General features: G+C 44.0%; 1 protein-coding gene across 1 annotated transcript in view; it reads left to right on the top strand.

Moving 5' to 3' along the window:
• Positions 1-13,057, top strand: part of LOC128740273 (prolyl endopeptidase FAP) — an 80,784-nt gene that overhangs the window by 15,922 nt on the left and 51,805 nt on the right. Inside the window, exons 4-6 of the mRNA XM_053835812.1 lie at positions 6,022-6,149; positions 7,278-7,489; positions 8,021-8,180. Of these exons, the coding sequence (XP_053691787.1) occupies positions 6,022-6,149; positions 7,278-7,489; positions 8,021-8,180 (500 nt within the window). The remainder of the gene's footprint in view (positions 1-6,021; positions 6,150-7,277; positions 7,490-8,020; positions 8,181-13,057) is intronic.

Below are 13,057 nucleotides of genomic sequence, written 5' to 3'. Positions count from 1 at the left end.
AGTCTACCCATTCAATTAAGCAACCTCATTGCACACTAGTGGCAACTGCTTTCTGCGTGACCGAGGGAGGAACCGCATTTTCACTATCTTTTCCGTATCGGTTTGCCATCGCATTGCGTACTTGATAGATGTAATATAAGACCAATACGAGCATCATAAATTCTTTATCATTGCTTCACAGGGCAGAAGGCGACTCAATAAAAGTCCTGTTGAGCACGAAGCATGGAGAACAAGGCATAAAGCGCGCTTTACGAATCACGTATGAGGAAAGCGTAACGGAGCGTTGCAATGAAAATCGATACCGTAGTGGATAGGAAATCGTTTCTTATATATTCATAATAATATCGATTTCAGTAAATGTTAACCTTAGTAATTAACAATACTGAATTAGATTATATTTTGCACATGAGAACCGATAAAGTAAGGTAATCTTTCTCGATTTTTTATCCAGATGATGCATTTTTGTACTGGAAAAAAATACTTTTTTCCCCTTCCGTTATGGGGATTTTCAGAGAGCAAACAGATGTAAAATTGGCTACGTGACAGAAGGAGGAGCTGACTGTGAAGGAGCCAATAGAAGGGAACGCGAGTAGGAATGTATGTTCCGCCATAACTCCGGAAAGCATTACAGTTCTTCATCAAACTTGGCACACATATTCTTTAACATAAAAGAATCAGCGCAAGAGGATTGACAAAAGAGGCCGGTCTCTAACAAGGGAGTAGGAAGGTTCAAACTAGCAAAAAAGTTCTTCATTTTGACCGATAGCAGTTGTACAAGTGACTGTATGGCAAGAGGGGGTTTCTGGAAAGGGGAATAGGGTGGCCATTAACAAGAGGCAGGCTTTGTCTCACTTTACAGAGATAACCGAAAATATGAATTCACAAGTCGCCGTCGTCGTCAGCAGCATAGAACCGACGTGGCTCGTGCTGTTTCAAGCAGTCGTCTCCATTCAACTCGATCTGGGGCTACTCGTCGCCAATTTCCCAGTCGTCTCAGAAGGCGCAAATCGCTTTCGACCAGGTCGAGCCATTATACACGTTGTGCTCCTTTGCTCTTGATACCATTGGGGTTGTTGGAAAGTACTATTTTCGCCGTAGTGTCGTCCGGCATCCTTACGACGTGTCCAGCCCACCGTAGTCTACCGACTTTCGCCAGATGTACGATGTAAATCTCGCCAAGCAGTACTTGTAGCTCGTAATTCATCCGCCTTTGCCACTCTCCGCTTTCAGTTTGTATTTCGACAAATACATAAATAGCGTCCGCAGCACCTTCCGGTCGAATACGACAAGGGTGCGTATGTCATCCGTGAGCAGCGTCGCAGCCTCAAGTCCATAATGAATTACCGATCTAACAAGGGTTTTGTACATTCTCAGCTTCGTACGGCAACGTATGCTTCTTGATCGTAGCGTTTTGTGAAGAGCAAAGTAGGCCCGATTTCTGGCGTGAATGCGTCGCTGACTGCCTCTCGTTTCGATGTCCGCTCGTCGGATCTCCCCCTCGATGTTGAACAGCATATCGCGATATATCGTTATCGTTATCACCTTACCTCAATCCTCACCGCGTCTCAAAGGAACTCGAGAGTGTCCCCGTGATGCGCACGAAACACATAACTCGATCCAATGTAGATCTAATCCATCGCGTCAATTTATCCGAAAAATCGTGTTCATCCATTATCTGCCATAGCTAGCCTCGATCGACTGTATCGTATGCTGCTTTGAAATCAATAAATATGTGATGCGCGGGCCCGTCGGGATTACCGACATTTCTGCAAGACCTATCGGATGGTGAAAATTTGGTCCGCAGTGGTGCGAGCTCCCATGAAGCTTTCCGGATAATTGCCTGCGAAACCTTGTGCTATCGGTGACACACGGCGTAACAGGATCTGGTAGAGTACCTTGTAGACCTTGTCATGTACCAGCGTTATGCCGCGGTAGTTGCAGCAGTCGAACCAATCACCGTTGTTGTAGATGGGACAAACCGTTGTTGTATTCTCCAAAGGTCTGCACGTACTACCGCGGTAGCGGCATCTTTGTTGGCCGAGCATATTCTGCCTGTCTTCGAGGTTTGAAGTACCTAACTTTTCGGAAAAAGGTAGTGCCTCATCCAGTATTTACGCGTAGTTTTCGGCAGATTGCGGGTTATCTAACTGCCTGATCTTCAGCCGAAGAGGACAGCTTTGACGTGTCTGGTATATGGCCTCGGAAAACTGCGAAGTTCATATACCGTTGGCTGTTATCGTTCATGAAGGCGTACAGACTATTGGTTTCTATCACCGGTTTTACAATTCTTCCCCATCAACCTAGGTGTTCATATCCCCGATGACGATCTTGATGTCCCGTGGCGTGCAGCTGTGCAGTGTACGTTGCCTCCAGCCTCGCGTAAAACGCCCTCGTTGATCGTCTTTCAATCTATCACGCGATCCTGCCTTCTGTCCAACATAAAAATCCCGTTTGAAGTTCGTTGGTAGTACCACCGCTCAGAATAAACTAAGCCTTTCCGCAGCGAATCTTACAATCTCTCCTTTGCGGCAGATTAACTACAGAGCTACGATGCCGAGTTTACGGCATTCAAGCTGTTTGAGCAGCATCCGTTCGCCATCAGCAAAGTTTAGCGATCTGCAGTTCCAAGTGCCGAGCATCCATTGGTCGTCATTGTTTCGTTGCCTCGGTTGATGCCGAATATTTCAATTCGAATTGGATTGAATACTACGCTACCGAGTCTCGAGATGGGGCTGCCATTTTATAGTGCCAAGACAACCTGTGCCTCGTTCCCTGTCCATACACGACCTTAGTTTTCACCGGGGTTGGTTACCCGATCCACGCTAAGGTTACTCGTATTCTGGCTGGTACTAAAAGGAAATAAGGATAGGAGTTGCTGTATAAGAGGCTATGGGCCATTATAGGATCTGTATTACACATTACCAAGCCGGCTACCAGTTATTTTTAATCGTAACATCAATTCTCGATGAGGTTAAGGTGCGGGCTTTGTGAAGGTTTGATCGGACAAGACCGGCAAAAAGACTTGGTCTTCTTGGCGGTATGCTTCGGATGTTGTTTTGCTGAAATAAATGAAGATTTCTCCCGTAGATGTCCGATTAGCATCTAGATGAGCGAAACCTCTAGATTTTTCCGCCGGATGTTGGTGTAGAAATCTGTCGTCATTATCCGTCATTGATTTTCGCGAGGCTTCTCACTCAACCCCACGTAAAACTCCTCCAGACCATCACATTTCTTTCTCCATGCTTCACCGTGCCTGGGATACGACGCTCCTGAAGCTTCTCACCCATGCTCCATCGTAAACGAATACACCGCTTTCAGTTAATCAGCTCGAATTTGTTCGTTCAGAGAACCGTTTTCCAAAGCTCCCTCCCTCCCTACCAGCATGCGACTTAGCACACTTCAGCTTTTTTGGCTTAGTTTGCCTTGCTTTCGCACAACTTTGTTATTCATCCCATGTGATCCGAGACGGCGATGAACAGTTCAACCGAAACCGCCTGAAGAATCCGTGCCGAATTCGGGAGCCATCTCCACGTTTCTCGAGCTTGGTTTGCCGCTCTCCAGTCGCCTTTAACATCCGCTGCTCCACGTCACCAGCGCTCATCCAACGAATACGGAGTCGGCCTCGAAGTCGTCGATCTCTGTGGCTTCTCTGCTAAATATTGTTTTCGCTGGTCTCTTATCCGTGTTCAGCCCACTGTAGCCTGCTGTGGTTTATTCGATTCACAATATCCACATATTTGCATACTTGGTAAATTTTGTGGTTGACGCGCCTGTGCCAAAATCCTTCATCTAATATGCCGCCAAGAATTAATCGTAGGATCATACGCTCAAAAACGACATGACCTCGTTAGTCGCTCTCTTTCAATGCCTTTGTTTCGTACCTGTAGAGTATCACCGAGAGAGTTAGCGTCTTACAGAGCGTGAGTTTTGTATGGAGCAGCAGGCTACGGTACCTTAGCTGGCTACATAATTCGTAGAAGGCCCTGTTGGTAGCCGCTATCTGCCTTTTTACTTCAGGGCTCACATCGTGGACACATGTCGTCACGAAACAAATTCGTCGACTTCTCTAAAAGTATCTCCATCTATCCTCGCAGATTCCTCCTTAGGATGCATGTACGCTTCTTCCACAGCTCTACGGTTAACACCGATGATACCGATGTCGCCCGCAAACCCTGGAAACATATGAGATTTCATGACCATGGTACCGCTTCCTTGCACGCCTGCCGTTCGAATAGCACCTTCTAATGTCATGTTGAATAGCAAATTCGATTGCCCGCGCCCTGCTTCAAACCGTCTAACATCACAAACGAGTTCGACGTCTCACCCGCTATCCTGACGCTTGATTTTGTACCATCAAGAGTGGCATGTATCGGCCTAATTAGTTTTGTTGGAAAAGCATGTTCAAGTAAAATCTGCCACAGCTCATTTAGTTAAACTGAATCGTACACTGCCTTAATGTCTACAAACAAATGGTGAGTCTGCAAGTTGAATTCCCAGAATTTTTCGAGGAATTGTCTCCAGGTGAACATTTGATCCGTCTTGGAGCGTTCCTCTCGAAAACCGCACTGGTATTCGCCAACGAAGGTTTCCTGCAACGGCCTCGATCTGAGAAACAGGATGCGGGACAGAATTTTGTATGCAGAATTGAGGAGAGTGATGCTCCAATAATTACTGCATTCGAGTCAATGGCCCTTTTTGTAAATAAGGCACGCCACACTCAGTAGACACTAAAATCCTGAAACTATGAGTCTTTTTTCTCCTCATTTTTGTACTGCAAAAAGTCAATGATATAATGATTATTATTCATATGAATGTCCTAAATGATACACTAGAATGAGTTTTTGTATTTTGAAGATCGAATTTTATTTTCGTGATCCGGTACGATCCTGTTCTCGATTTTGTGAATCGTGGAGCTTCTTGTACAGTTCCTGGTGAAATCCTGAATCTCTCTAGATGTGGCTATAGCAGACGTGCCCAATAATTTTAGCACTGTGGTTTCAAAAATATTACATGTTCTAAATGAGAGTAATTAGTACTATAAATGACACCTTGAATTGAAACTGTAAGTTTGTAGGATGTTTATTTATAATTATACTGACATTACATATCTACATAAATAATGCACACTTTTAAATTAAGGCCTTTTCTCCTGATGGATACCGGTAAAAGAAAATTGAAAATTTCTCTAGCCGGTGGGTAAGAATTACGACCATTTCCGCCTAGTTTATATTTACAAAACAATGCCCTTTAACACGTACTAAACACAATACCAGGGCTGACGCCTTGGTTCACGGTTAATTTTAGGACTGAAAACATGTTTTAATTTCACCGATTCTCTAAAAAAGAATTTAAAAATCATAACTCAAAGGAGGACAATGGAAAATTTCCAGAGATACTTCACCAAATTTCCTACACGACTACATCGTTTTCACCTAATGCATTTTCGATTGCAAACCATAGCGTTAGCCCTGCTGGATGCAACGAAGCAAGTTATGGCGGTCATAAATTTAATTGCCCAGTCTAATGACACTTTCTGCATCTACTCGTATATATTGAATACCATAATAGTTAAATGAAAACGTTTCCGATTTGCCACCCTTGTGGTTTATTTCGCTCTAAAAATAACAAGGAAACGCCTTATTAGAGTTAATAGCATGTAATGAAGATTTTGATGTATAAATTAGTAAAAGTAATTGAGCGGAAAAACTTTTGTTCAGATTTGACCTGTAAAATTGTGAAGCATAGGTTTTAAAGCATTAAAGTTGTAATGGTTGTTTGGTTAACAAAAGATCAGTCAGGTTTCAGGTTGTTCAACATTCTTCCGCAATTCATGATTCAGGTTTAAATTTTCAAATCAGAACTTTACAAACAGTTTTCGCAACGCTGAACTCTGTTGTTTTCTTAAAACTACATTGTTCTCCAAACATCATTCGGACGATTCATCCGTTACAAGACTCAATGATAGCTCAGCAAATATAATACTTTACCATTCATAATATTTTCTTCATTTTCTTCTTCCAGAAAACGCTCGCTCCAGCCAAATTTTCCATCTCAGCCGACCGAAAGTTTCTTCTGCTGGCGCAAAACGTGAAGAAACTATTTCGCCATTCCTTCCTTGCTCAATACACCGTCTACGATATTACAACGAGGTAAGTACCGTACATTTCGTAAATAATTAATGCCTTCATTAGAATCCTTCTCGACCAAGCCGAACTTTGACCGCATGAAACACAATATTAATTGCTTAGCCAAAATAAAAACAAATTGCACATCTTATCTTTCAACGTGTTATTTCGTTGAACAGATTTCTTTAATTAATTAACGGGAGCTACGCTCCCGAACAACAATTATTCCCGTTATACCATTTAAAAATATTACGCAATGAAGGTTAAAATATACCGAAAATAACAAAAATGATATAATCAGGCGAATGAGATTGATATTTTCGCATCAATTCTATACTACATTAGTTGAAACCTATTAAGATTTTCGATATTAACTAATTGTTTAACTAATGCAATGCGCCACGATTTTGATGATAGTTGACTTATCTATGGATCACTTCTTAAGGTTCACTTCATTTTATTTTTGCAAATAGTTGAATAAGAATAAAGACTTGCTTCTAACAATATAGCGCAATTCTTATAAAATACTATACTGGACAAGCTTGCTTTGTGGATAGTTTATTGTTTCGATCAATCACTTTACGATCACTTTCGGTTGCATCTGTAGAAGTTGCAGTTTGAGGACATTCCGATAAAATGCCATTCCAAAAGTGGAATCCATTGGAGAATAGTCATAAACTTTGCACATACTTTTATAAAATCGAAGCGAATTCCGCCTGTTCAAACTTTAAGTCTCCCCACTCTCAATCCACTCAGCATCCTTCTGCCGGAAACCATCGCTCTGTGTACTGTGTTTGCCAATATTGTAGTTGATTGGCATCTCAATGAAATTTCCGCTGAACAGATGTTCTTCCAGGCGAAATCTAACGGGCACAATTTAGCGGCGGAATTAGCGGATAAAGTAAAACACCCGTTGCTATATATTTAATGGCTCATTGGCATTGACTGCTGGGCGATAAAAATGAAAGGTTTTTAGAATTAAAGTTCTATTCTATAACGTTTCTTGGCTTTAAAGATATGCTTGAAAACTAACTCAACCAACCAGCTGTACAATTTCAACAAAACTCAAAAGAATGCTTGAATAATTAATCTATTGCTCCACACCTAATTGGTCTTCGTTGCAATTAAAGCTTTACTTTTGTTCATTTCCAGTGAAACGATTCCGTTAACGCTAAAAGCCGATGATGATGAATGGTCGTTCCTGTTGCATGCCGAGTTCACCCCGAAAGGACAGTCCATAGTGCTGGTGCACATGTACGACATCTACTACAAACCGTCGGCGCGAGCCACCCAAACCTATCGACTCACGAGAAGTGCCATCCCGGGAATTATTTACAATGGCGTGCCGGATTGGCTATACGAGGGTAATTTATAAAGCGGCAGAAATGAAAAATTGAATTAGTTCTCACTCGAGCTGGCTTATCACAGCTTTTTGCTGATGATTTTCCGTTTTGTGTTAGCGCCGTTATCGCAAAACTTTTTGGAAATAGGTAGTACAAGGCGCCATTCTGACAGAAAAGTGTTTTGCGATAATGATTACCGCTACTTCAATGAAAACTTAGACTGTAGAGTAGATAATGAATGGTTCTACTGGATTTCAACATAATTCTCCCAGGCTTGCTTGATTATGCCAAATTGTGCAATAGGTTTCCAGGAAATATTAAGGACTTGTAAAATACCAGTCATTTTCTTGAAAGTGTGAATTCTTAGCGAGAAAAAAAACAAGCCAACATTTGAGAACTCACAATAGGTTACTCGAAACTTTCAGTTCAACATTAAAATACCCAGCATAATTACATACTAATTAACATCCTTCTTTCCTTCCGTTTTCTTACACTTGGCTGCCGTGAAACTGCCTTTAACATCCGTGCTAAAAAAAAAACAAAAAACTACAGAAGAAATCCTGCAAAGCAACAAGGCTATCTGGCTCTCGAACGATGGCCACCTGATGCTGTACGGTACCTTCAACGATTCGATGGTGCAAGAGCAGCAGTTTTCCTGGTATGGAATGACCGGCGGAGACATTAATCTCTACCCGGAGATCCGTTCGCTGAGGTGAGTGCTGCTGAATAGTTGCTTCTCCGTTGCCATAATAATATGTATGTGTGTACGTAAGTTCCGGACCGGTAAACCAGCTGTCTGGAAACCTTTCTCGCTAAATGCGTATTCTTGTAATGGGAAAGATACATAATATGACTTCGCTTTCATAAGAAACAAAACCGAGAAACTTTTACCGACACACTCACGCTCTACTTTATGCACGATTCATTCAACTTTTGCTTCTGACTTCCATTTTCCCAAATACTAGAGTACGATTTGGTTCGGTAAGTTTTCTGACAATAACGAGGTCAGCGAAAATGAGCTCAAGTTTATTGAAAGAAATGGTGTGTGACCAATCAGAATGATATGACAAAGTTATAACATAATGTTTCCAACATCACAGACTAAAAAGAATGAAACTCACGTTATGCTCACACTGAAATGCATAAAAACATCATTGCGTACTTTTTCCATAAAACAATGCACATATTTAAATCACTCTTAAGGGGACATTCGCCTCGATTCTGCAATCCGATCGAGCTCGTTCCGATCAGAAACGTCCCGATCGACGTGTGTCATAGCATACGATGTATTCCGATCGAAGCGCAATTTTTGATCGGATCCGGCTCCGATTGGTATGTAGAATAGAGGCGATTATTATTTATAATTTATTTTACCAGCTGAGAGCCGGGCTGATTCTTGCCGTATCAAGAATTCCTCTCTATTGTACTCAGTGCTGGGCTACTCGTCGCCAATTCGTTGCGCATTTCGACACACGCATTCGTCTTCAACCTAGTCGAGCCATCCAGCACGATGAGCCCCTCTATTTCTGGTGCCGGTGAGGTTCTTGAAGAGAACGGATTTCACTGCACAGTCGTCCGACATCCTTGCGACGTGGCCGGCCCACCATAGTCTCCCTTTCGCCAGGTGTACAATGGGAATCTCTCCAAGCAGTACCTGTAGGTTGTGATTCATACGCCTCCGCCATTCTCTGTTTTTCGTTTGTACTCCGCCAAAATAGTCGAGACACCTTTCGTTCAAATACGGCAAGTGCTCACATGTCCTCAGTAAGCAAAGTTACAGTCTCGAGTTGGAAGAGAACTACCGGTCTGGTTAGCGTTTTGTATATCGTCAGCTTTGTGCGGCGGCGTATGCCTCTTTATTGAAGCGTCTTGCGGAGGTAAAGGTAGGCTCGCTTTCAAGCTTGAATGCGTCGCTGGATCTCCTTACTCGTATTATTGTCGGCGGTGACCAGAGATCCCAAATATACGAGTTCATCAACCGCTTCCAGTTCATCGCCGTCAATAATCACTGTCTGTAAGAGGCGAACGTTGTTTTCTCTGGAGCCTCTTGCTACCATATATATGGTTTTCGACGCATTGATTTGTAACCCAATCCTCCTAGCATCAGTTTTTAGTCTGACCTCCGCTGTCTCAAGGCTTGCAGTAATGATGTCGAGGTCGTCTGCGAAGGCTAGGAGTTAGTTACTCTTGCCGAAGATAGTTCCTCTCGTTTCGAAGCCCGCTCGTCAGATCACATCTTCAATAGCTATGTTGAATAATATACAGGACAGTGCATCCCTTTACCGCCACCCTCTACGAAACACGTACGTAACATATCACTCGCCTGTTTAGTAAAGCCCGCCTGATGCTGCCTTGCCGGCGAGCTGCTGAAATACGGTGGTGACGCACTGGCTAGAGCGCTGCACTGGGTCATTGTCAAGATTTGGGAGGATGAGCTACTACCGGAGGAGTGGACGGAAGGCATCGTGTGTCCGATCTACAAAAAGGGCGACAAGTTGGATTGTTGCAACTACCGCGCAATCACACTGTTGAACGCCGCCTACAAGGTACTCTCCCAACTTTTATGTCGTCGACTATCACCATTTGCAAAGGAGTTCGTGGGGCAATATCAAGCGGGATTCATGGGTGCCCGTGCCACCACGGACCAGATTTTCGCGCTTCGGCAAGTGTTGCAGAAATGTCGCGAATACAACGTGCCCACGCATCATTTATTCATCGACTTCAAATCGGCGTACGACACGATCGATCGAGATCAGCTATGGCAGATTATGCACTATTACGGATTTCCGGATAAACTAGCGCGATTGGTCAAGGCGACGATGGATCGAGTAATGTGTGTTGTTCGAGTATCAGGGGCAGTCTCGAGTCCCTTTGGATCTCGAAGAGGGTTACGGCAAGGTGATGGGCTTTCATGTTTGCTGTTTAACATCGCTTTGGAGGGTGTGATAAGAAGAGCGGGTATAGACACGAGTGGCACGATATTCACGAAGTCCGTCCAGCTTCTTGGTTTCGCTGACGACGTTGACATCATTACACGTACCTTTGAGAGGATGGCGGAAACGTACATCGGACTGAAAGCTGAAGCCAAACGGATAGGACTTGTCATTAATGTATCGAAAACAAAATACATGAAAGGAAGAGGTTCTAAAGAAGGGAATGCTGACCTCCCTCCCCGGATTCATTTAGACGGTGATGAAATCGAGGTGGTAGAAGAGTTCGTGTATCTGGGCTCACTGGTTACCGCAGACAACGACACCAGCAGAGAAATACAAAGACGCATTATGGCAGGAAATCGTGCCTACTTTGGACTCCGTAGGACGCTGCGATCGAACAAAATTCGCCACCGCACGAAGTTAACAATCTACAAGACGCTGATTAGACCGGTAGTCCTTTACGGCCATGAGACATGGACTATGCTCGTGGAGGACCAACGCGTGTTTTCGAACGGAAGGTGTTGCGCACCATCTACGGCGGAGTGCAGATGGAAGACGGAACGTGGAGGAGGCGAATGAACCATGAATTGCATCAGCTGCTTTCCCTAGAACCACCCATCGCTGCCACCGCAAAAATCGGTCGCCTGCGATGGGCTGGGCATGTCGTGAGGATGTTGGACGACTGCCCGGTTAAAAAAGTTCTCAATAACGATCCGACTGGAACGAGACGGCGGGGCGCGCAGCGAGCAAGATGGATCGATCAAGTGGAAGGCGACCTGCGGACCCTACGTAGACTACGTGGCTGGCGAATTGCGGCCATGGACCGAGTAGAATGGAGACGACTTCTTCGTACAGCAGAGGAAACCACGGCCTGGAGCTGATTAACACATGATGCTGCCTTATGAATTCTCTTGCTATTAGGGAAAGACGACGTAACATCGGATCTTATCAAGATCGGGATCAGGCACACCCAAGAAGCAATGTGAGTTTTATTATACTTTTATGGTGGTTTTCATGACCCATTTTGATCATAAATGCCATCATAAGAGTGAAATAAAACAAAAATTGTTACTTATCCACCGGTATGTTTGGTTGTTTGTTCATAATTGAGACCTTTTAATCATTTTTGGTCATTCAGGTTTGAGAACACTGTTATCGTTTTTAAGCATTCCTAGGAAGAACTGCTTCCACCTGTCTATCACCTGGCGTTCGTTCTTAACCAAGTTTCCCTCCTCGTCCCTGTCAGGCTTCGGTGTGTATCCTTTAAAAGACTGGTTCACTTTCTAATAGAACTTGCACGTCTCATTAATCCGAAATTATTGTTCTAGATCTTCGCACGATCTCTGTCCTCTTTCTGCTGCTTTTTCCTTGTCAGGATCGTGGTCAACTCAATCCGCGCTCGTCGATACTTGGCCAAATTCTCCCTCGTGGCTATACTTAGGTGGCTATAGATAGGTTTTCAAGCTCTTTCATTCCTCTCTATCGCGTATTAACATTTCCCGTCAAACCCGACCGGCCTCAATGACGGTCGAGCGTAACCTGCTCCATCCGTCTCCACCGCTGTGGACAAAGGAAGGTTCTTCCAGTACGCGCACGTATTTCTAAGTTGTCTAATTGCCGAATGTAATCGAAGAAGGCGGCTTTGTCGCGATGTACAGACCACAGTATTGAGCGCACACGTTCGGCTACTAGGTAATGGTCTTAGTCGATGTTCCTACCGAGAGAACCCGGTCAGCGATGAGAATATAGTTAAGGTTCAAAGTTCGTTGGTCATGAGGAACGACCTTTAATCTTCAACATGAGGCAAACACCATCTTTGCAGGGTAGTTATGCGGCATTTTTGCAACATACCCTACCCATCGTATCCGTCCAGCATTAGCCACCTTTTGGATTCTGGGTTCGCCATAGAGCTGCAATAGAGTGCGAGTTCATGGTTCATCCGCCGCCTCCATACTCCAGTCGCCTGCACGCCGCCGAAGACCGTTCTTAGCACTCGTCTTTCGAAAACTTCGAGCACTCTCATCCTGCTCAAGCACGGTCCATGTAACGTGCCCGTAGAGAACAACTGGTCTTATGAGCGTCATGAACTGGGTACACTATGTACGAGAGTGAGCCAAGGTAGACAAATTAGTCGACTACTTAAAACTTATCACCGTCGATTATTATACTACTGCCCAAGCGGCGTCGATCGGCCTCGGTTCCACTGGCCAGCATGTACTTTGTTTTAGACGTGTTTACCATTAACCCAATCTTTTCTACTTCGTGCTTTAGTCAGGTGTACTGCTCAATCACCGCTACAGATGTTCTGCCGATAATACCCATGTCATCGGCAAAACAGATGAATTGACTAGATTGGTTGAAGGTCGTGCAATGCGGGGAAGCTGTTCTCGTCAATGATTTTCTATAGCTTTTTCCGGTCGAGGATATCATCTGCAGCCTTGAAGTCAACGAACAAATTGTGCGTGCGGTTCTTACGGTTCTTTTGGAGTATCGGCCGCAGTGTAAATATTTGATCCGTTAACCGATCCACGAAGAAGCTGGCTTGAAAAGTTCCCACAAATCTGTTCGCAATTGGTGGTAGTCGACGGAAAATGATTAGGGACAGCACTTAGGCTGCATTGAGAATGGTGGTCGCTCAATACTTCTCACAGTCCAA

This window comes from Sabethes cyaneus, chromosome 3, assembly GCF_943734655.1.
Source record: "Sabethes cyaneus chromosome 3, idSabCyanKW18_F2, whole genome shotgun sequence".
NCBI lineage: Eukaryota > Metazoa > Arthropoda > Insecta > Diptera > Culicidae > Sabethes > Sabethes cyaneus.
The sequence above is the reverse complement of the archived record's forward strand: the minus strand, read 5'-3'. Positions and strand labels throughout refer to the sequence as shown.